Genomic DNA, 24,377 nt, shown 5'->3' with positions numbered 1-24,377 from the left:
ACTTAACCCGGAAGCCAGCCGCACCAATGTGTCGGAGGAAACACCGTACACCTAGCGACCTGGTCAGCGTGCACTGCGCCCGGTCCGCCACAGGAGTTGCTAGTGCACGATGGGACAAGGACATCCCTGCCGGCCAAACCCTCCCCTAACCCGGATGATGCTGGGCCAATTGTGCGCCGCCCCATGGGTCTCCCGGTTGCAGCAGGCTGCAACAGAGCCTGGACTCAAACCCAGAATCTCTAGTGGCACAGCTAGCACTGCGATACAGTGCCTAAGACCACTGAGCCACTCGAGAGGCTTGTCTGTGTGTGTATGGCCATGTGCGCTGACACTGACAACATGTTTTTCTTTCCATAGGTGGAGGGTGAGTCCTCAGAGGACACTAAGCTCATGGAACTAGACGAATCACAGAAGAGCGAGCATACAGTCTTCGTCATGCCCCCAGAACCTCCCAACACGGAGGATGAATCTGATCCCCCTACCCGCTACAGGTGAGCTACCCCCCAGTACATGCTGCACCACCAACACATTGACAGCACAATAACACCAGTGAGACCGGTAGTGTTTTACAGTGGACGTCTGGCTCAGAGGAAGGGAAGCGGGTCTGCATTAGCTTCACACTCATACCTGTGGTGTTTTTTTTCCTTTCTCACTCTGTTAGTTATAAGAGTTTCCCTCGGTTGCGTATGGACCTGTTTGACCGTCCCAGAGAGGTGATACCAGCGCTGAGGAGCAGTACACCAGGGGCCAGCCTGTCCAGCAGCCCTGCACTGCTGGCCAAGAGGACCAAGCAGGTACACGCGTGCGCGCACACACGCACAGTTGCAGGATCATGGGATAGATGCAATGGTGTGTACAATAACAAACAGTTAGCCAGAGGATCAGGTGTAACAGGCTACTTCTGGTACAGTACGTTTTATTTGCTTTGTAAAACAACAGGTTTAGACTAACCGTGAAATGCTTACTTACGGGTCCTTTTCCAACAATGTAGAGTTAAAGATAAAATCGAAATGGTGACATGAGGAATAAATACACAGTTAATAACAATAAAGAGTGAAAATAACATGGCTATATACAGGAAGTACCAGTACCGAGTCGATGTGCAGTGGTATGAGGAAATTGGGAAGGTATGTACATATAGTTAGGGGTAAAGTTACTAGGCAACAGGATAGGTAAAACCGTAGCAGAGCGTACGTGGTGAGTGTGAAAGTGTGGGCGTATAGTGTGTGTGTGTGGGTAGAATCCAGTGTGTGCTCATAGTCAGTGCAGGAGAGTTAGTGCGGTAGGGTGTATGTTTCCATTTTTAATGTCAGTGCGTTTCTTGCAAGCTCTATCCCCTAAAATGCAATAATCAATAACAATGTAATACTACAAATAACAAGGTAGAACAAAAACACAAGAGATATAAAAATAAGAACACGATAAAGTAAATAAGCATACTATACACAGGGTCAGTTCCAGTACCATATTTACAATGTGTAGGGATACTGGATCGATAGAGGTAGATATGTATAGGGCTATGGTGACTAGGCATCAGGATATATGATAAACAGAGTAGCAGCAGTGTATATGATGATTGTATGTGAGTGTTTGTAGTGTCAGTATAAATGTGTGTGTGAGCAAATTATGGAGTGAGTGTTTATGTTGGGGTGTGCATAGAGTGTGTGAGTGACGTGTGCGTAGAGCCCTGTGAGTGACAGTGCAAAATTAAAATACAAAGGTCAACTCAGATAGTCCGTGTAGCCATTTTCTTAGCTACACACAAGTCTTTTTTAATTTTTAATTTGACCTTTATTTAACTAGGCAAGTCAGTTAAGAACAAATTCTTATTTTCAATGATGGCCTAGGAACAGTGGGTTAACTGCCTTGTTCAGGGGCAGAACGACAGATTTGTACCTTGCCAGCTCGGGGATTCGATCTTGCAACCTTTCGGTTACTAGTCCAACACTCTAACCACTAGGCTACGCTGTCGCCCCATATGTGGACACCCCTTCAAATTAGTGGATTCAGCTATTTCAGCCACACCCGTTGCTGACAGGTGTATAAAATCGAGCACACCGCCATGCAATCTCCATAGACAAACATTGGCAGTAAATTGGCCAGTACTGAAGAGCTCAATGATTTCAAAGTGGCACCGTCATAGGATCAAGTCAGTTCTTCGAATTTCTGCTCTGCTAGAGCTGCCCCGGTCAACTAAGTGCTGTTACTGGGAAGTGGAAATGTCTAGGAGCAACAACGGCTCAGCATCGAAGTGGTAGGCCACACAAGCTCACAGAACGGCACCGCCAAGTGCTGTAGCACGCAACATTCACTACCAAGTTCTGAACTGCCTCTGGAAGCAACGTCAGCACAAGAACTGTTCGTTCAGAGCTTCATGAAATGGGATTCCATGGCTGAGCAGCCGCTCACATGCCTAAGATCACCATGCACAATGCCAAGCATCATCTGGAGTGGTGTAAAGCTCGCCGCCATTGGACTCTGGAGCAGTGGAAATGTGTTCTCTGGTGTGGTGAATCACGCTTCACCATCTGGCAGTCCCATGGACAAATCTTGGTTTGGCAGATTCCAGTCGAAAGCTACCTGCCCCAATGCATAGTGCCAACTGTGAAGTTTGGTTTAGGAGGAATAATGGGGCTGTTTTTCATGGTTCAGGCTCCTTAGTTCCAGTGAAGGGAAATCTTAACGCCACAGCATACAATGACATTCTAGACGATTCTGTGCTTCCAAGTTTGTGGCAACAGTTTGGGGAAGCCCTTTCCTGTTTTAGCATGACAATGCCACCGTGCACAAAGCGATGTCCATACAGAAATGTTTTTTTGAGATCGGTGTGGAAGAACTTGATTGGCCTGCACAGAGCCCTGACCTCAATCCCATCTAACATCTTTGGGACGAATTGGAACGCCGGTTGCGAGCCAGGCCTAACCGCCCAAAATCAGTGCCCAACCCCACTTATGCTCTTGTGGCTGAATGGAAGCAAGTCCCCGCAGCAATGTTCCAACATCTAGTGGAAAGCCTTCCCAGAAGAGTGGAGGCTGTTATTGCAGCAAAGGGGCGGACCAACTCCGTGTTAAATGCCCATGATTTTGGAATGATATGTTCGATGAGCAGGTGTCCACATATTTTTGGTCATGTGGTGTATCTATTTAGCAGTCTTATGGCATGGGGATAAAAGCTGTTCAGGAGCCTGTTGGTGTCGGGATTGATGCGCCGGTACCACTTGCCATGCGGAAGCAGAGAGAACAGTCTATGGCTTGGGTGGTTGGAGTCTTTAACGATTTTTCAGGCATTCCTTTTACACCGCCTGATATAGAGGTCCTGGATGGCAGTACAGTTGTAGAAGTTTTTGAGATTTGAGGGCCAATGTCAAACCTTTTCAACCTCCTAAGGGTGTGTAGACACTGAGGAACTTGAAGCTCTTAACCCGCTCAACTACAGCCCCATCGATGTGGATGGGGGCGTGCTCGCTCCTCCATTTCCTGTAGTCCATGACATTGGCCCTCAAATCAGAGACCTGGCACCACACTGCCAGGTCTCTGACCTCTTCCCTATAGGCTGCCTCATCGTCGTCGGTGATCAGTCCTACCACTGTTGTGTCGTCAGACCACGCAGTCCTGGTTGAACAGGGAGTACAGGAGGGGATGAATTACACACCGTTGAGGGGCCCCTGTGTTGATGGTCAGTGTGGCTGATGATGTGAGTGCTAAGGGGCGATAGTCATTTAGGCAGATTACCTTGGTGTTCTTGGCACAAGGACTATGGTGGTCTGCTTGAAACAAATTGGTATTACAGACCAGGTGAGTGAAGACACTTGCCAGCTAGTCAGCGCATGCTCTGAGTACGTGTCCTGGTATTCTATCTGACCCCGTGGCCTTGCGAATGTTAACCTGTTTAAAGGTCTTACTCACATCGGCTCTGGAAAGCGAGATCACACAGTTGTCCGGAACAGCTGGGGCTCTCATGCATGGTTCAGTGTTGCGTGCCTCGAAGCTGTTCTGATGTCCAGATGCTGTTTTTGGTCATAGAAAATTATGTCGGAGACATTATGTAAAATAAAAAAAGTTAAGACCAGCGTAAAAAAACACAAAAAGCAGAATTGCTCAGGAGCCCGTAAAACTGCTACAATTCACTGCAGCGCCATCTTGGTCAACAGACATTGGTCAACAACATTGTCCTGATCATTTTAGTTTTACTCACTGTGCCCTGTCTACTGCCCTGACCACATGACCAATTCCCCAGTCAGGGAATAACGTTGCCTGCCATGGACGCTGTCGGCTGCTGAGTCATTCTCTCACCCGGTGTCCCAAATGGCACCCTGTTCCCTATATAGTACTGTACTTTTCACCAGGGCCTATAGGGTGATGTGTGCACTATGTAGGGAATATGGTGCCATTTTGGACAACCATTCTCCTTCTGGAATGGTACACAGGCTGGTTCTAATAAAAATAAGTCACTCACCAATGTCATCAGCAGCAACTTATTTACAATAGGGCAGAGTAGAATAGCAGACTCTGGCCTGTACCACTGCTGCTCTTTGAGTTCTGTCTAGGCCAAGTACAGACAACCAGCTTACTTTGGACAGAGATGGAACAGGGGGTGTGTGTGTTTTGGGGAAGGGGGTCACTGTGACCTGTTTTTAGAATAATAGACCTCCCAGGAAACAGGCTTTCTTTGTCTTGTGATTCTTGTTGTTTTGTTGTCCTTAGCTTTTGTGGGAGGCCAATATATTTTTCCAGGTCAGACAAAACTGTTTGCTGTGTATGTGTAGCGCTTGTCTGGCTACGTGTAGAAGACCTAAATAGATTACATAATATAAACTGGGTGGTTCGAGCCCTGAATGCTGATTTGGCTGAAAGCCGTGGTATGTTAGACCGTATACCACGGGTATTACAAAACATTTATTTTTACTAATCTAATTATATAAATAGATTCCATAACATGCACCACACATTTTTATATTCAAACACATACCACAAACACTGCGTGGTGGGTGTCAGTATGTGGGCGTTAATATTTCTGTGGCGCTTGAAAGACTCTCGCCTCAGAAGGCCACATGCAGTATTATTAGGCCATTGTTGTACGGAGAGAGGGAAGGTTCACCATTAGGAACGTGCACAGTCACACACTCTCCTCCCAACTCTGACCATGAGGAAATAGCACAGGATAATAATAAACTTAACATAATCTGGAATCACTCATAATCATTCAACTGTATTCATGTCTCCCACCCCCATTAAAGTGACAAATAAAGCTCATTTAAACTGAACAGAAATGAACTTTGCCCCTCTGCAGGAGATCAAGCTGGCCTACAAGATGGCCAAGCGCTTCTACTCCGACCCTCCACTGTGGGCCAAGTGTCTGTTCAGCCACTGCTACAGTCTGTGGTTCATCTGTCTGCCCGTGGGGGTGAGGCTGGTCCAGTCAAAGAGCTGGGCCATGCAGCAGGCCTACAACGTCCTGCTCAAGATGAGGACCTCTGAGGTGGAGGTCCTGGATGAGGTGAAGGGAGGGCAGTTGTGGAATGGGAAGGGTTGGGATGTGGGGTTTTGGTTGTGGGGATGGTGGGGAGATTGGTATGTAAAGGTGTTTGTCAACGTTAACATGTGTGGTTGTGTGTGTGCACGAGTGTCATCTTTTCCACTACAGGGGTAACGACTACAGTGGAAGTCTACTGTAGCTATTAGGTTGTTATTATTAGCCACCATCTCTCCCTCTGTAGGTGTGTTACCGTGTAGTGATGCAGCTGTGTGGTTTGTACGGTCAGCCGGTCATGGCCGTCCGTGTTCTGGTGGAGATGAAGAAGGCAGGGGTGCACCCTAACGCTATCACCTATGGCTACTACAACAAGGTAGGTTACTTTAACCAGCCCATACACTTACAGGTAACTGCCAAAATAAAGGAAACGCCAACGTAGTGTCTTAATAGGGCGTTGGGCCAGAACGGCTTCAATGCGCCTTGTTATAGATTCTACAAGTGTCTGGAACTTTATTGGAGGGATGCGACACCGTTCTTCCACGAGAAATTCCATAATTTGGTGTTTTGTTGATGGTTGTGGAGAACGCTGTCTCAGGCGCCGCTCCAGAATCTCCTTTAAGTGTTCAATTGGGTTGAGATCTGGTGACAGAGACACGCATGTATGTATGTATGTATGTATACACTACTGTTAAAAAGTTTGGGGTCACTTAGAAAGGTCCTTGTTTTTGAAAGAAAAGCATATTTTTTGTCCAATAAAATAACATCAAATTGATCAAAAATACAGTGTAGACATTGTTATTGTTGTAAATGACTATTGTAGCTGGAAATGGCAGATTTTTTAATGGAATATCTACGTAGTCGTACAGAGGCCCATTATCAGCAACCATCACACCTGTGTTCCAATGTGTTAGCTAATCCAAGTTTATCGTTTTAAAAGGATAATTGATCATTAGAAAACCCTTTTGCAATTATGTTAGCACAGCTGAAAACTGTTGTGCTTATTAAAGAAGCAATAAAACTGGCCTCCTTTAGACTAGTTGAGTATCTGGAGCATCAGCATTTGTGGGTTTAATTACATGCTCAAAATGGCCAGAAACAAATAACTTTCTTCTGAAACTCGTCAGTCTATTCTTGTTCTGAGAAATGAAGGCTATTCCATGCGAGAAATGGCCAAGAAACTGAAGATCTCGTACAACGCTGTGTACTACTCCCTTCACAGAACAGCACAAACTGGCTCTAACCAGAATAGAAAGAGGAGTGGGTGGCCCCGGTGCACAACTGTGCAAGAGGACAAGTACCATAAACTTGGATTAGCTAACATAACGTGCCATTGAAGCACAGGAGTGATGGTGTCTACACTGTATTTGTGATCAATTTTATATTATTTTAATGGACAAAAAATGTGCTTTAAAAAAAAGACATTTCTAAGTGACCCCAAACTTTTGTGTATATATACATATATATAAATAAATACCCAGTTGCCCATTATTTTGGCTACCATGGCTAGTTGGAAATCTCAGTGACTTTGAAAGAGGGGTCTCAAAGGAGTACAGGGTGGGTGTGTGTATGTATGTATGTATGTATGTATGTATGTATGTATGTATGTATGTATGTATGTATGTATGTATGTATGTATGTATGTATGTATATATATATATTTTGTGACATATATATATATATATATACACACACACACCCTATACTCCTTTGAGACCCCTCTTTCAAAGTCACTGAGATTTCCAACTAGCCATGGTAGCCAAAATAATGGGCAACTGGGTATTTTTATACTTGACCCTAAGCATAATGGGATGTTAATTACTTAGGAACCATACCTGTGTGGAGGCACCTGCTTTCAATATACTTTGTATCCCTCATTTACTCACGTGTTTCCTTTATTTTGGCAGTCCAATTAGCTCTCTGCCCCATCTCCTTTGACCCTTCAGTGTTTGGTCTGGATAGGGTTGAAGGGATAGATTTGGGCAATTTCCCGAGAGTCTGATGAACGCATTGACACCATTTCTGTGTCTCTGCGTCCAGTATGAAGGAAGTTAGCAGTAGTTTTGTGAGATAATGCTAACAAGCGTTAGCGCAATGACTGGAAGTCTACAGGAAACATTGGCATGCTACCTTCATACTGGACACAGAGACATAAAAATGGTATCCACTAGTTCATCAGGCTCTTAGGAAGTAGATAAAGGGCTTCATTACCAAAATATCGAACTATCCCTTTAAGATGTTTAGTGGTGGAGATTCCACCATATTGCTTATACCTTATATATCTGCAAACATTTAAGATTAGGGAAAAGGTGTAGGGAGGGTTAGGGCACTTTTAAACTAGCTCATACAAATACCTAAATTCAAAGCAGGTCCATGTTAACTTGCAATCCGCTCTTTCCTCCAGGCTGTTCTGGAAGGCCCCTGGCCAAGTCGGAACCGCAGTGGTCTCTTCATGTGGGCCAAGGTTCGCAACGTGGTGCGCACTGTGGCCCAATTTAAACAGGCACTCCACCGGATGCCCGCCACGAAAGGACCTACCATCATCACGCCAGGTGAGGTGTCAGAACACTACAGGGACAGAGCATGGGAGAGTGTCGTTCACTTAGGTTGGAGTGGAATCACAACAGGTTTTGCACCAAATGCATATTTCTTTCTAAGTGTTTTAAATCCATTTTAACGATGCAATGTAATGAATCAGTGCTTGATTGTAGGACAGTAAAGTCAATTCACAATAATACAGTATTATACTGTACAGGCTGTATTGCTTTGTTTCTTTGTATAACTACTACATGGTAAAGGGCAGTAGGTCCCTTTTACCTTACTCACCTAAAACTCTGATCTGGGACACAGGAAGTGATGTAGGCTTGTTCTCTGTCTGTAGTGGTGTCAGTGAGTGGTGACCGGCTGAGCCCCGGGAGTGCAGACCTCTCCAGTGAGGTGAACGGAGAGGATCACACGCTGTTCGCCCGCAGCCTCATCATAGGAGATGCCACGGACAACCACTGCAGTACAGGTAGGCTGCAGCACAGGTAAACTACAGCCTGGAAACACTGGACCAGGCCACTCACACAACTTTGCCCAGCCCCTAGCTGCTAGCTCCTAGCCCCTATCCCCTAGCTGCTAGCCCCTCACCCCTAGATACTAGCCTATAGCCCCGAGCACTGAGCCCCAACTCCTTAGAAATGCACAGATCTGAACGGACTGGGTAGATGAAAACAATATGTTTGTGTCCCACAGGAGGTCAGTCTGACCAGGGCTACGGCTCTAAAGATGAGTTGCATCAGGTGCAAGTGGATTTGGCTCAATCAGCAGCCCCTCTTGTCGATGTGGATCACCGCAGCAAGCCCAAAGCACAGCACAATGGTAACCAAATCAGGCATTTCCAAAATATAAACACCAGTCTAATCTAGAAGAACTCGTCTGCTGGTTGAGCATGCACTTTTATTCAGGATTTTCTATCAGCAAAAATGAATTACATTTTTTTTTTTCAATTGATGTGGGATAATGTCTCTTCAGGTGGGGACATAGCTGGCTCGGTGGACAGTTCTGTGGTCGTAGCGGAGCCCACCAGCCCTGTTGAAGCCATCCCACATGTCCCCAGCATCGTCAAGCTGTCCACAGGAGGGAGCTTCGATACCGCCACGAAGAGAGGAGACACTGGTAAGTGACAGGAGCAGACCCAAACTTATAAACCTGATCTCAATCTGAGGTTCACACATTTGATATTAAGGGTAACATCTGCAATATCACTGAACTCTGGGGGGGGGGTTGTTGAGTAAACTTCCAGACAGAAAATGGCCCCCAGAATTGAAGGCATGCTTCTGTGTTCATCTCTACCACCAGGCCCAGGGAAGCTGTTCTCTCTGCGCAGCCAGAGTGAGGATGTCTCTCTGCCGGAGGAGGGTGAGTCTGCAGCCCCGGGTGGCTCTGGGGAGGAGGGGCCTGCAGTTCAGGGGCAGGGCCAGCGCCAGAAGGCCTTCTCGGAGCGCAGCTGCAGCTTCAGCGTCGAGAGTCGTGCCGGCATGCTGATGGAGAAACATGGCGTGGACCACATTGCGAGACGCATGGGCGCCGATGCCCGAATCCTCGCCGCTGCCCTTTCTGGGTGTGGCACCACCCAACCGCCTACAAATCTGCCATCCAAGGCCCTTTTTAAGGAGTTGGAGTCAGAGGAGGGGCGTGGTCCGATGCTGGGGAAACTGTCAGAGGAGGGTCCTGTACTGGACCCAACCGCACTGGAGGGGCTAGGGAAAGAGGAGAAGAGAATGGACGGTGAGGATGAGATGGGACTGAAGTTGGAGGAGGAAGGAGATTCAGGGGGGAGTGGTGATAGCTCTCTGCCAACCCTGGAGATGAAGGAGGTGGAGGTCGGGGCTGATCCCCTCTCCCTGCTGGTCTCAGAGCACGAAGAGTTGGCGTCCGTAACCAGCCAGGAGCTGCCGCACTCCCTGCCCGCCGTGGTGTCCCGAAACCTGGCAGACGAAATTGAGATGTACATGAGCCTGCGAAGCCCACTGGGCCCCAAGTCCTCCAGTATGGAGTTCCACCAGGGGGGCCAGGGAGGGGGCTCTTCCCCGGACACTGCCCCAGTTAAGCAAGCTCTAGAACGGAGGTCCAGCCTCCCTGTGCCCCCTGTCAAACACCCAGGGGGTTCAAGCGGGGACTCGACGCCCAAACGCAGCCCTGCCGCTGTCACGCGCTCCAAGACCTTCACCGTTATGGCCACCAGGAGCCCCGCCTCTTCCGGCGGTGTTGTGGCCAGCCCGAGGTCGTCACTGACGGCGCTGGTGAGGTCATCGCAAAACGGCTCGCTGGGCTCGGTCATCAACTCCATCTCAGGCATGAAGATGGACACCTTGCTCTCTGGTCCCAAGATGGACGTGTTGAAGTCAGGCATGAAGCAGGCAGGGAACCTGGCCAGCAAAGTGTGGGGGGCCGTGGCCTCAGCCTATTCCTACTCCGATGACGAGGTGAGCGGGGATGGACTGCAGAACATGCATACATAGATTAACTAAGAAATAACAGTAAAATGGTAATTAATTGCACAAAAATAACCTGCAACAGCCGGATGATATAGATACCACACGGTCAAACACCATTATATACAGAAAAATGATGTAAGACTTTCATTATGCAAGCAGAGCTTCTCATTTCAGTTTCACCTCGCAAATCATATTGCAGAATGCGTTCAATGTTGTACATGGGAATAATATGAAGATTCACAATCGTTTGGAAGTTTGAATTTTTTCTTATTTCCCCCCTCTCCCCAGGATGAGCTGGCCCCGGGCTACAGGGATAGGGATAGTTTCCCTGCCGGGCTGGATGAGTCCATGCTGTCAGGGGGTGGAGGAGGGGACAGTCCCACCCACAGAGGGCCAACCCAAGGCCTGGTGTCCAACGGACTGACACAGAGCAGCACCAGCCTGGCCAGCAGCAGTAGCAGCAGTGACACAGGGAGAGGACCTCACTCCACACGTAAGATACACACACACACACACACACACACAGCTTATATAAATACAAAAGTATGTAGGCATATACTCACATACTCCTATGCATGCACGCAGAGACAAACAACGTTACCCGTATACACAGTCGAAACGTTACCTGTGCGCGCACAGTAAACACACAAAATATATGTGGACGGGTGTATGGTTGAAAACTGAGTGTAGAAGTGAGTGACTGTATACTCTGTGTGTGTGTAGTGACTCCAGGACGGCCAGGGAGAGGTCCAGACTCTGATCAAGGCTCCCACCACACCAGCTCCTCAAGTATCTACCAAAACTGTGCCCTAGAGGTGAGAATATCATACTCACAATTACTGGCTACAGTACTCAACATTCTGTCTCACCGAGTCAAAGAGTGAGTACAAGTGCTTTAGTAACCTGGCAGTACATACATAGGAGCTATAGAGTCATTTTAGACTGTGACATCTTGCTATCCATAACACGAGTTTGCTGCTGTTATCTAGCCAGGGATCCTCAAGTAGCCTATGCCAGGTGCATCTGTAATGTTTCTGTGTGCGTTTCCGCGTGTTCCTAGGTGCTGATGTCCAGCTGCTCCCTGTGTCGGTCGTGTGAGTGTCTGGTGTACGACGAGGAGATCATGGCGGGCTGGACGGCAGACGACTCCAACCTCAACACCACCTGTCCTTTCTGCCGCACCGCCTTCCTGCCTCTGCTCCACGTTGAGTTCCACGACCTGCGCACCAACACAGCGTGGGTGTCTGTGGATTTGTTGATCGTTGAATAGATCCGTTTAATAGTATATCTTTCCTGTTTAAAACCCAGTGATTTCCCTGTGTTTTATATACACTACCGTTTAAAAGTTTGGGGTCACTTAGAAATGTCCTTGTTTTTGAAAGAAAAGCAAAAAGAAATTGTCCTTTAAAATAACATCAAATTGATCCGAAATTCAGTGTAGACATTGTTAGTGTTGTAAATGACTATTGTAGCTGGAAATGGAATATCTACGTAGTCATACAGAAGCCCATTATCAGCAACCATCACTCCTGTGTTCCAATGGCACGTTGTTAGCTAATTCAAGTTTATCATTTTAAAAGGCTAATTGATTATTAGAAAACCCTCTTGCAATTATGTTAGCACAGCTGAAAACTGTTGTTCTTATTAAAGAAGCAATAAAACTGGCCTTCTTTAGCCTAGTTGATTATCTGGAGCATCATTTGGGGGTTCGATTTCAGGCTCAAAATGGCCAGAAACAAAGGACTTTCTTCTGAAACTCGTCAGTCTATTCTTGTTCTGAGAAATGAAGGCTATTCCATGTGAGAAATGGCCAAGAAACTGAAGATCTCATACAACACCGTATACTACTCCCTTCACAGAACAGCGCTAACTGTCTCTACCCAGAATAGAAAGAGGAGTGGGAGGCCTCGGTGCACAACTGAGCAAGAGGACAAGTACATTAGTGTCTAGTTTGAGAAACGGATGCCTCACAAGTCCTTCAACTAGCTTCATTAAATAGTACCCGCAAAACACCAGTCTCAACGTCAACAGTGAAGAGGCGACTCCGGGATGCTGGCCTTCTAGGCAGAGTTGCAAAGAAAAAGCCATATCTCACACTGGCCAATAAAAAGAAAAGATTAAGATGGGCAAAATAACACAGACACTGGACAGAGGAACTCTGGCCATTTTGAGCCTGTAATCGAACCCACAAATGCTGATGCTCCAGATACTAAACTAGTCTAAAGAACGCCAGTTTTATTGCTTCTTTAATCAGAACAACAGTTTTCTGCTATGCTAACATAATTGCAAAAGGGTTTTCTATTGATCAACTAGCATTTTAAAATGATAAACTTGGATTAGCTAACACAATGTGCCATTGGAACACAGGAGTGATGGTTGCTGATAATGGGCCTCTGTATGCCTATGTAGATATTCCATAAGAAATCTGCTGTTTCCAGCTACAATAGTCCTTTACAACATTAACAATGTCTACGCTGTATTTCTGATCAATTTTATGTTATTTTAATGAACCAAAAATTTGCTTTTCTTTCAAAATCAAGGACATTTCGAAGTGACACCAAACTTTTGAACGGTAGTGTGTATTTCCACACTGAGGTTGGAATAATGCTGTGAAATTAATGATAATGCCCTTTTATTGTACGAGCTGTTTGAAAATACTTATTTTTTTGCCTGTTTTGGTGGGATGGAGTTTTGGACTGCCCGGTGACATCACCAGGCAGTAAATTTGTTTTTAGACCAATAAGAAATAGTTCCAAATCTCTGTCAATAACAGCTAGTTTTCAGTTTCCCCCTCCCCACTCAGACCACTCCCAGACAGTCCTAGAAAAATTCTTACTCTTTGCGAAGATGCTACTTTTGTTTTGTTTTTGATATTGAGAACTGCTGCATTGGACCTTTAACCTCAATTCATTTGGACACACTAAATCAGATTTCATGTACAAAACACAATCAAGCGCTCACACAAATGTCTGCATTCAAGGATAAGGTGGAAGGCTTTGTCAGAAACTTTGAAAACATTTTAACGGGATAATGTTAGATACCTTATTGCAGTTGTCAAAGTCTTTAAAATGTTCTAAGTGGCTGCAAACATGTACAGTGGGGAGAACAAGTATTTGATACACTGCCGATTTTGCAGGTTTTCCTACTTACAAAGCATGTAGAGGTCTGTAATTTTTATCATAGGTACACTTCAACTGTGAGACGGAATCTAAAACAAAAATCCTGAAAATCACATTGTATGATTTTTAAGTAAATAATTAGCATTTTATTGCATGACATAAGTATTTGATCACCTACCAACCAGTAAGAATTCCGGCTCTCACAGACCTGTTAGTTTTTCTTTAAGAAGCCCTCCTGTTCTCCACTCATTACCTGTATTAACTGCACCTGTTTGAACTCGTTACCTGTATAAAAGTCACCTGTCCACAGACTCAATCAAACAGACTCCAACCTCTCCACAATGGCCAAGACCAGAGAGCTGTGTAAGGACATCAGGGATAAAATTGTAGACCTGCACAAGGCTGGGATGGGCTACAGGACAATAGGCAAGCAGCTTGGTGAGAAGGCAACAACTGTTGGCGCAATTATTAGAAAATGGAAGAAGTTCAAGATGATGATCAATCACCCTCGGTCTGGGGCTCCATGCAAGATCTCACCTCGTGGGGAATCAATGATCATGAGGAAGGTGAGGGATCAGCCCAGAACTACACGGCAGGACCTGGTCAATGACCTGAAGAGAGCTGTGACCACAGTCTCAAAGAAAACCATTAGTAACACACTACGCCGTCATGGATTAAAATCCTGCAGCGCACGCAAGGTCCCCCTGCTCAAGCCAGCGCATGTCCAGGCCCGTCTGAAGTTTGCCAATGACCATCTGGATGATCCAGAGGAGGAATGGGAGAAGGTCATGTGGTCTGATGAGACAAAAATAGAGCTTTTTGGTCTAAACTCCACTCGCCGTGTTTGGAGGAAGAAGAAGGATGAGTACAACCCCAAGAACACCATCCCAACCGTGAAGCATGGAGGTGGAAACATTCTTTGGGGATTCTTTTCTGCAAAGGGCGACTGCACCGTATTGAGGGGAGGATGGATGGGGCCATGTATCGCGAGATCTTGGCCAACAACCTCCTTCCCTCAGTAAGAGCATTGAAGATGGGTCATGGCTGGGTCTTCCAGCATGACAACGACCCGAAACACACAGCCAGGGCAACTAAGGAGTGGCTCCGTAAGAAGCATCTCAAGGTCCTGGAGTGGCCTAGCCAGTCTCCAGACCTGAACCCAATAGAAAATCTTTGGAGGAAGCTGAAAGTCCGTATTGCCCAGCGACAGCCCTGAAACCTGAAGGATCTGGAGAAGGTCTGTATGGAGGAGTGGGCCAAAATCCCTGCTGCAGTGTGTGCAAACCTGGTCAAGAACTACAGGAAACGTATGATCTCTGTAATTGCAAACAAAGGTTTCTGTACCAAATATTAAGTTCTGCTTTTCTGATGTATCAAATAATTATGTCATGCAAATTAATTACTTAAAAATCCTACAATGTGATTTTCTGGATTTTTGTTTTAGATTCCGTCTCTCACAGTTGAAGTGTACCTAATGATAAAAAATTACAGACCTCTACATGCTTTGTAAGTAGGAAAACCTGCAAAATCGGCAGTGTATCAAATACTTGTTCTCCCCACTGTATGTGTATATATGGGACCCATCTCATCCAAAAAGTTGACTCAGGTTTGCCAAAAAGCATCTGGAAGCACCTGGATGATCATCAAGACTCGTGGAAGAATGTTCTATGGACAGATGAGTCAAAAGTATAACATTTTGGACCACATGGGTCCTGTTACGCCTGACAAATCAAACACCGCATTCCACACTAAGAACCTTATACCAACGGTCAAGCGTGATGGTTTGGAGATGCTTTGCTGCTTCAGTACCTGGATGACTTACCTTTACAGAGCAGAATACATGGTTCCTTCTATATCAGAGAATTCTAAAGGAGAATGTCAGGCCATCTGTCTGTGAGCTGAAGCTCAGCTGGGTCATGCAGCAAGAAAATGATCTGAAACACACTATCAAGTCGACATAAAAATGGCTAAAAAGTTGAAGTTTTGGAATGGCCTAGTCAAAGTGCAGTCCTAATCCCAATTGAGATGTTGTGGCAGGTCTTGAAACGAGTAGTTCATGCTTGAAAACCCACAAATGTCGCTGAGTTAAAGCAGTTCTGCGTGGAAGAGTGGGCAAAAATTGCTGCACAGTTATGTGAGAGACTGATCAACAACTACAGGAAGTGTTTGGTTGCAGTCATTGCCGCTAAAGATGGCAAAACCAGTTATTGAGTGTAAGGGGGCAATTACTTTTTCACACAGGGGCATTGGGTGTTGCATGACTTTGTTTATGAAATGAATGAAATAAGTATGTAATTGTTGGGTTATTTATTCACTCAGGTTCCCTTTATCTAATATTAGGTTTTGGTTGAAGATCTGATAGCATTCAGTATAAAAATATGAAAAAATAGAGACAATTAGAAAGGGGGCGAATACTTTTTCACAGTACTGTATTTGGCTGGATAGTTGTGTATGCTCTATTCTGTTTCATAGTGTTGATCTCCCCTACAGGTTCTACCTGAAGCCCAGTGCATCAGGAGACAGTATCCACAGCGCCAGCCACCAGCCCACAACTACGGGTTCCACTGTGCTCAAGGTGGGGGGTGCAGTAGACACCCCGCGCCCGGACCTCATCAGCTTCCCAGAATCCTCCTCTGAGGACCCAGGGGAGGCCCCGGCCAGCCAAACCGCCACTCACAAGAGGTCTGTTCACAGAAATGCCTGTCTCATGAATGACTTAGTGACGATACTAACACAGGTAGAACAAGGACCCAGATGTATAAATCTGGTGAGGAGAGGAAGCCCAGTGGCCGGCAGTGGGGGGAGTATGGAGCGAAATGCAACTGGGCCTACATTCTGCAGACGTTCCCTAACAGAAATATGCAAATGCATGTTGGAATGTGCCAATGGGGGTCTCGCTAGCTTGTTCTTGGCTCTGCCCACTATGCTTCATTTACTCCCATTGAAAAGAACACAGATGAAGTATCTTGGTTTAGTTCGATATATAAACTCAGCAAAAAAAGAAACGTTTCTTTTTCAGGACCCTGTCTTTCAAAGAAAATACGTAAAAATCCAAATAACTTCACAGATCTTCATTTAAATGGGTTTAAACACTGTTTCCATTGCTTGTTCAATGAACCATAAACAATTAATGAAAATGCACCTGTGGAACGGTCGTTAAGACACTAACAGCTTACAGACGGTAGGCAATTAAGGTCACAGTTATGAAAACTTAGGACACTAAAGAGGCCTTTCTACTGACTCTGAAAAACACCAAAAGAAAGATGCCCAGGGTCCCTGCTCATTTGTGTGAATGTGACTTAGGCATGCTGCAATGTCCGTACTGTGAGACGCCTAAGACAGCGCTACAGGGAGACAGGACGGACAGCTGATCGTCCTCGCAGTGGCAGACCACGTTTACAACACCTAAGCAGGATCGGTACATCCGAACATCACACCTGCGGGACAGGTACAGGATGGCAACAACAACTACCCGAGTTACACCAGGAACACACAATCCCTCCGTCAGTGCTCAGACTGTCCGCAATAGGCTGAGAGAGGCTGGACTGAGGGCTTGTAGGCCTGTTGTAAGGCAGGTCCTCACCAGACATCACCGGCAACAACGTCGCCTATGGGCACAAACCCACCGTTGCTGGACCAGACAGGACTGGCAAAAAGTGCTCTTCACTGATGAGTCGCGGTTTTGTCTCACCAGGGGTGATGGTCAGATTCGCGTTTATCGTCGAAGGAATGAGTGTTACACCGAGGCCTGTACTCTGGAGCGGGATCGATTTGGAGGTGGAGGGTCCGTCCTGGTCTGGGGCGGTGTCACAGCATCATCGGACTGCGCTTGTTGTCATTGCAGGCAATCTCAACGCTCTGCATTACAGGGAAGACATCCTCCTCCCTCATGTGGTACCCTTCCTGCAGGCTAATCCTGACATGACCCTCCAGCATGACAATGCCACCAGCCATACTGCTCGTTCTGTGCGTGATTTCCTGCAAGACAGGAATGTCAATGAAGAGCCCGGATCTCAATCCCATTGAGCACGTCTGGGACCTGTTGGATCGGATCGGATCGGAGGGTGAGGGTTAGGGCCATTCCCCCCAGAAATATTCGGGAACTTTCAGGTGCCTTGGTGGAAGTGTGGGGTAACATCTCACAGCAAGAACTGGCAAATCTGGTGCAGTCCATGAGGAGGAGATGCACTGCAGTACTTAATGCAGCTGGTGGCCACACCAGATACTTACTGACTTGATTTTGACCCCCTCCTTTGTTCAGGGACACATTATTCCATTTCTGTTAGTCACATGACTGTGCAATTTGTTGAGTTTATGTCTCAGTTGTTTGAATCTTGTTATGTTCATACAAATATTTACACATGTTATGTTTGCTGAAAATCAATGCAGTTGACAGGGAGAGGACGTTTCTTATTTTGCTGAGTTTACATATATATATATATGTATATAGTGTGTGTTAAAAAAAATATATACAATTTTATAAAAGCCCCTTTTTCTCCCCAATATCGTGGTATCCAATTGGTCTTGTCTCATCGCTGCACCTCCCGTACGGACTCGGGAGAGGCAAAGGTCGAGAGCCATGCACCCACCGAAACACATCCCAGCCAAGCTGCACTGCTTCTTGACACAACACCCGCTTAACCAGGAAGCCAGCCACAGCTGTGTGTCAGAGGAAACACCGTACTCCTGGCAACAGTGTCAGCGTGCACTGCGCCCGGCCCGCCACAGGAGTCACAAGTGCGCGATGGAACAAGGACATCCCTGCCGGGCCAAACCCTCCCCTAACCTGGACGACACTGGGCCAATGGGCCGGCTGCGACAGAGCCTGTACTCGAACCCAGAATCTCTAGTGGCACAGCTAGTACTGCGATGCAGTGCCTTAGACCACTGCGCCACTCGAGAGGCCAGTTCTAAATATATTTGATACTATTATAAGGGCCATCACGTGTACCCTAATGATGTTAACTTCTTCCTCTTTTAAATTGAACTGTCAGAGCCGAAACATCACAAGCTGACGACTTGACTCACTCTTGCTGTAAATGTTTCTGTTGTTAAAGTTCCTATGTCTCTGTATTTCCCCTCCTCTGTACGTTTGTCAGTTTGGTACCGGTACCGGAGCCGGCTCAGTCGGACCCTCTGGGCTTGCTGGAACTCCAGGCAGGGAAGCGGGGGACGTCTCTGACGCGCAGTAACAGCGTGGGCGGGCCACTACAGAGCCTGGTCTCTGCCCAGAGACAACCCGGACACGGCGTGTCCACCACCAGCCTGCCCTGCAGCCTGACAGAGGTGGTGAGTGTCCTTAGAATGTTTTCTTAACGTACCAATAATGTCCTCACAATGTCCCAGTAATGTCCTCTCAAACCTTACCACTTCCAGCGCACCAGGACTTTAGTCAATTCAGGGTATCAATTGAAATTCATCTTTGAGTCGAAAATTACTTTCTATTTGTGGACTTTCATTGAAATGTAATTTTCCTGTACTCTAAAACTGCAGCATGCATACTGGCCATGCATTTACAGTGCATTGGCCTTGGTCAGGGAGGTGACCAAAACCCGATGGTTACTCTGGCAGAGCTCCAGAGTTCATCTGTGGAGATTGGAAAACCTTCCAGAAGGACAACCATCTCTGCAGCACTCCACCAATCAGGCCTTTTTGGTTGAGTGGCCAGACGGAAGCCTCTCCTCAGAAAAAGGCACATGACAGCCCGCTTAGAGTTTGCCAAAAGGCACCTAAATGATTCGGACCATGAGAAACAAGATTCTCTGGTCTGATGAAACCAAGATTGAACTCTTTGGCCTCAATGCCAACTGGCATGTCTGGAGGAAACTTTGCACCATCCCTACAGTGAAGCACAGTGGTGGAAGTATCATGCTGTGGGGATGTTTTTCAGCGACCGGGAGACTAGTCAGGATCGAATGGAAAGATGAACAGAGCAAAGTACATAGAGATCCTTGATGAAAACCTGCTCCAGAGCGCTCAGGACCTCAGACTGGGGCGAAGGTTCACCTTCCAGCAAATGTTATCTTGTGTGGATGGTCAGAAGGAGTTACGCAACTGCCTAAAGCCGTCTGTATGTGTCTCCCCCAGGATGGCCTGGGACCAAAGCGGCCCAACCCCATGCCAGTGTCTGTGCCCTACCTCAGCCCCCTGGTCCTCCGCAAAGAACTGGAGACCCTACTAGAGAACGAGGGGGACCAGGTAACACACATTTAACAGACATAAGAATATGTTCAGAAAGATGCAACATTTCAACTAGACAGGACCGCAAAATGGAACCCATAGATTGTCACATGTATTATGACTTAGTTATGTGTCAATAATGTCAAGATGCTATTGTGTGTGTCCCATTTGACTTTTTAAGTCATTTAGCAGATCTGGTCATTTTTCAACCTTGCTTTTGCTGTTTCCATCATCCCAGTGACTTGACAGATTTGAACAATAAGCTGTAGTACCTCTTTTTGAGCACTGTTTAATTCACAACCAGGTGATCTACACCCATAAATTCCTGAGTCAGCACCCCATCATCTTCTGGAACCTGGTGTTTTATTTCTGTCGCCTGGACCTGCCCAGCTACCTGCCTGGCCTCATCCTCACCTCAGAACACTGCAACAACGGAGTACAGGTACATGGCCATGCAGAGCTCCCGCACACACCCATGCTCACCCACCCACACACACACACACACACACCCTCCCACCCAGACAGACACACACACATACTACTCTCCACCTGAGAATACTGTAACAATAGACTAGTGGTCAATCTCACGCAGATAGTCACATGAAGTTTAGGAACATTGCTCTCTCTACTTATGATCACGCCGGAGCACTGTTCAAGTAAGGCAACAGAAGATGACTGTGTTTGTCTGTATTTTTCATTCACTATGTTTGCAGCTCCCCCAGACCTCCCTGTCCCAGGACAGTAAACAGGTGTATGTGCAGCTGCTGTGGGACAACATCAACCTGCACCAGGAGCCTGGCGATCCCCTCTACCAGAGCTGGAGGACCCTGCGTGAGTACAAAGAGAGAGAGAGAGAGCTCGTACGTCTGATCAATCAGAACACTGTGTATTCTCTCTCTGGGTCTCTGTCTGTCTGTGTGTGTGATGTATTTTTGGCCATATTCATTAATGGACAGCACTTTGGGATGTGTGCTATTAAAAATATCCATACCCATGACACACATTATTCTAATGTATTGAACAGTGAATGTAATGAGTAATGAGCCATCTGTTGTTCCCCAGTGGAGAAGAAGGGCACCCTGGCCCCCACGGACCATCAGGAGACACGGACCCTCCTCAACAGCATCGTCCGCAGCATCCAGACCAACGACGTATACGGCCCCATCAATCTGCTCCTCCGAGAGGTCAAGCGGCACCCAGAGGTCAAACGCCAAAGGTACGTCCTCTGAAGCTTATGATTTTGGGTGATCCATTTTTTTGAGACGAAAGCATTGCATTTGTCAATGTTCTCTGTTGGTGTCTGTCTGTACTGTTTTGATCTATTCATGAATCAATCGATCTGTATCTTATCAGGGGTATCTATAGGGAGATCCTCTTCCTGGCGCTTGTGGCATTGGGACGGGAGAACATTGACGTCGGTGAGTGAACTGTTTTCATAACCCAACCACTCTCTTTAAACCAAGACTTGGATTTGGGTAATTCCAATCAACCAATGTGTTGTTGAGACTGCTATAGTTACCACAACTACTATGAGCTTTTCTATCCTGAGTTTGATAAGCTATTTGTATAAAAAAACGAATTCTATTTCCAGGTTTCTATCATGTTCTGATTCGATAATCTTCCCTCCTGTGTTTCCAACAGAGGCCTTTGACCGTGAATACCGCCTGGCCTTTGATGATCTGAGCACAGAGCAGCTCAAGGCCCTGCACAAGATTGACCGGCCACCCAACAGCAATGTCCAGTGGTGCCTCAAGTGCTTTGGAGCTCCAGTCATCTGACCTTGCCACCGCTGCCCTCTACTGGACGGTCTGAGAAGCACTCCACCTGTGGCCCTCACTCACGCCATTGAGAGAAGCAGAGAGAGAGAGGAGACAGAGAAAAAGGGGAAAGAAACTTGATGGGTAGTGGTGGGTCAGGGTGTAAGGGAGAATCTTGGACAGATCATTTTTACACCCTCCTATCGCCCAAAGATGGTACTTTTTTTTTTTTATCCCTATCCTGAAAGGCCCTGTTTTTTCTCCTGCCTATTGTAGCTCTTCCCACAGGCCGATTTGTAACTCAAATAGTTATTTATGTGAATATTCTGGAGGGTGAGGGAGAGAGACTTGTTCTTTATGAAATGGTGTGTTTCTTTATCGATGTTGTAGAGCGAGTGAAGTGTGTATCTCACTGCCCAGTCCTGAGTGACCTTGCTCCAGCTCTGTCCTACTGTCCTGTAGCCCCACGGTGACCTCTAGAACCACCTTGTAGTAACCTAGGAGGCCATTCACCCATGGACAGAATACTGATCGTCACTGTCATTGATGTGCACTTTTAGAAACGGTAACTTTACCAGTCCATTGCTTGTCTTTTTTGTACATATTTTTCTACATGTGGGAAATTTGAAAACCGGGGTTGCCTTTTTTTCAAAACGAGGAGGAATATTGATGCCTTGATAATTTCTCCAGATTCAGTCATATAAACAAATGCTATTGTCTTTGTGGGTGTTTCTCTCGATGCAATTTATTTTTGAGGAGTACTTTTCTCTTGTTTGTGTGTGAATAAGTGTTGGATAAGGGCGGTTTGAGGCTGCCACAGTCAGTCAAGATCAGTTCGAGAACATTCCAGAACCCTGCACTTGTGTCTTAAAGAAAAGCAAGAACTATATGAGGTTGGATTCTTACAATATTGACATCCCAATAGGAGAGAGATAGCATACCCAAAAACCTTGAATGTTCCAGATATTTTGGGGCTAGACATCAAACGTAAGCGTAAATTGGAAGGGAACTAAGATGCCAAACCACTGAAGTGCAGCTCTTTCCTTCTCCTGCCATCGCTCCATGCCTTAAGCAAGAGACGAGAGCGGTTCTCTCACATGAAAAGAAACCATGGTAAGTTACTGCGGTACCTCAGTAGTGACCAGTCAGTCAGTCCAATGTGTTATGTTTTTAACGATTTCATTTTTAACTGCAACATACAATACAGTAAAACGATTATGGTAAAATATGCCAATATATGCATTCATGTGATAAAAAATCTGCTTGTGTACATGCTTGGGTTACTCCTTAATCATAAACCATAATATATAGATTAGTACATCTCCCTTGGAAAGCATTATGAAGCATTGTAGTTATGGCAAATACTGTTTTCTTTGGACAAGCTAGCTTTAAAGATTTACATGTTAGTGTGGTCTGCCTTAATTCATTTTGTCACGTCTCTTGTTTTCCATTGATTGTGAATGGAATATCAATTTTGACAATGAAGAGCGGAAGAGACTTTACACAGAACGTAAAGGACTTAAAACCAACGTGGTCTAGTGTATTCAAACGAGAGAGATGTGCCCAGCGCCTATGAATAGAAGTGCCGATCCTAGATCAGCACTCTAAGATGCTTTAAGAATACGGACCCAAATTACATTCCAGAAAGTATCCTAACTCCTACAACGGCTCTACACACCGCGTTGTAGGACAATGGGTGAATATACAGATGTGTGAATATACTGTTCATTGTTCAGATTGCCCTGCTTAGATTAGTACATGATTTAACCACAATTGTTATCCTCTGTTCCAACATTTTAAAGGTTTAAACATCAAACATTACCACCGATGAACATTGAATTCACCATTTCTTTCCAAATCAGTAAATGGGATGAGAATCTAAAACCTACAGGAAACCTAAAATAAACCTAATTCCAACGATTTGTTATTATGATATGGTAACATATGGACGGACTATAGAACATGTATCAGTCCAATCACACAGTGGTGTTATACGTTTGACTAACTTCTTATATTGAAGTGATTCCACCATATGTGGTATTGTACATTTGAGCGTTTCCTGTTGGCTAAGAGCTTATGATGATATGCTTGCCAGAGGATGTACAGAAAGACCGTTCTATACAAAATGGTTAAACGGACCCTCTACTGTCCTGTGGAATTGATGTGAATGTCTATACACTATTGTGCCGCAATAAATTAGTTGTGACCTGATTCAAAACAAACCCTGCATCTAGTGATTTATTTGCATTAGTCACTGCATTGGTTTGGAGACAATTACTAACCCACTCTTCAACATGGCATTAAGGGAGTACATCTTGCCACCAAAACACCAACACAGTTCTGGAAAAATACCTTTTTAGAATTAATGATTTTAAAATACTAACAATATGTAAAAAATAAATAATACAAATATATATATATATATATATATATATACTGAACAAAAATATTAATACAGCATGCAACAATTTCAAAGATTTCACTGAGTTACAGTTCATATGGAAATCAGTCAATTTAAATTATTTCATCCGGCCTCAGCACAAGGTGCACCTGTGTAATGATCATGCTGTTTAATCAGCTTCTTGGTATGCCACACCTGTCAGGTGGATGGATTATCGTGGCAAAGGAGAAATGCTCACTAAAAGGTATGTAAACAAATTTGAGCACACAATTTGAATGCACGCACACATGAATGCACATTTGACAATTATCATCATAGCCCTTTGCAATAGCCGATTAAATGATACAAAATGCAAAAACATCAATGCATGAGTACAAGGTAAGTCAAGTCATGTACAAGATCATCAACTTTATTGGTGTATCTGTACATACTACTCTTACAGTGTACTGCTTCTGAAGACTTACAGTTC

General features: G+C 45.6%; 1 protein-coding gene across 1 annotated transcript in view; it reads left to right on the top strand.

Moving 5' to 3' along the window:
* LOC139534930 (DENN domain-containing protein 4C-like) overlaps nt 1-23,729 on the top strand; it is a 58,412-nt gene extending 34,683 nt beyond the window's left edge. The window contains exons 15-34 of the mRNA XM_071334469.1: nt 358-491; nt 662-794; nt 5,290-5,496; nt 5,717-5,845; nt 7,874-8,021; nt 8,351-8,482; nt 8,707-8,832; nt 8,986-9,129; nt 9,313-10,439; nt 10,740-10,944; nt 11,175-11,266; nt 11,512-11,687; nt 16,061-16,252; nt 18,670-18,859; nt 19,658-19,768; nt 20,055-20,192; nt 20,464-20,581; nt 20,813-20,966; nt 21,104-21,168; nt 21,392-23,729. Coding sequence (XP_071190570.1) covers nt 358-491; nt 662-794; nt 5,290-5,496; nt 5,717-5,845; nt 7,874-8,021; nt 8,351-8,482; nt 8,707-8,832; nt 8,986-9,129; nt 9,313-10,439; nt 10,740-10,944; nt 11,175-11,266; nt 11,512-11,687; nt 16,061-16,252; nt 18,670-18,859; nt 19,658-19,768; nt 20,055-20,192; nt 20,464-20,581; nt 20,813-20,966; nt 21,104-21,168; nt 21,392-21,528 — 3,858 coding nt within the window. The 3' untranslated portion in view covers nt 21,529-23,729. The remainder of the gene's footprint in view (nt 1-357; nt 492-661; nt 795-5,289; nt 5,497-5,716; nt 5,846-7,873; nt 8,022-8,350; nt 8,483-8,706; nt 8,833-8,985; nt 9,130-9,312; nt 10,440-10,739; nt 10,945-11,174; nt 11,267-11,511; nt 11,688-16,060; nt 16,253-18,669; nt 18,860-19,657; nt 19,769-20,054; nt 20,193-20,463; nt 20,582-20,812; nt 20,967-21,103; nt 21,169-21,391) is intronic.
* The last annotated feature ends 648 nt before the right edge of the window (nt 23,730-24,377 follow it).

This window comes from Salvelinus alpinus, chromosome 11, assembly GCF_045679555.1.
Source record: "Salvelinus alpinus chromosome 11, SLU_Salpinus.1, whole genome shotgun sequence".
NCBI classification, from domain to species: domain Eukaryota; kingdom Metazoa; phylum Chordata; class Actinopteri; order Salmoniformes; family Salmonidae; genus Salvelinus; species Salvelinus alpinus.
Note: the sequence above shows the minus strand (reverse complement) of the source record. Positions and strands in the feature narration are given on the sequence as shown.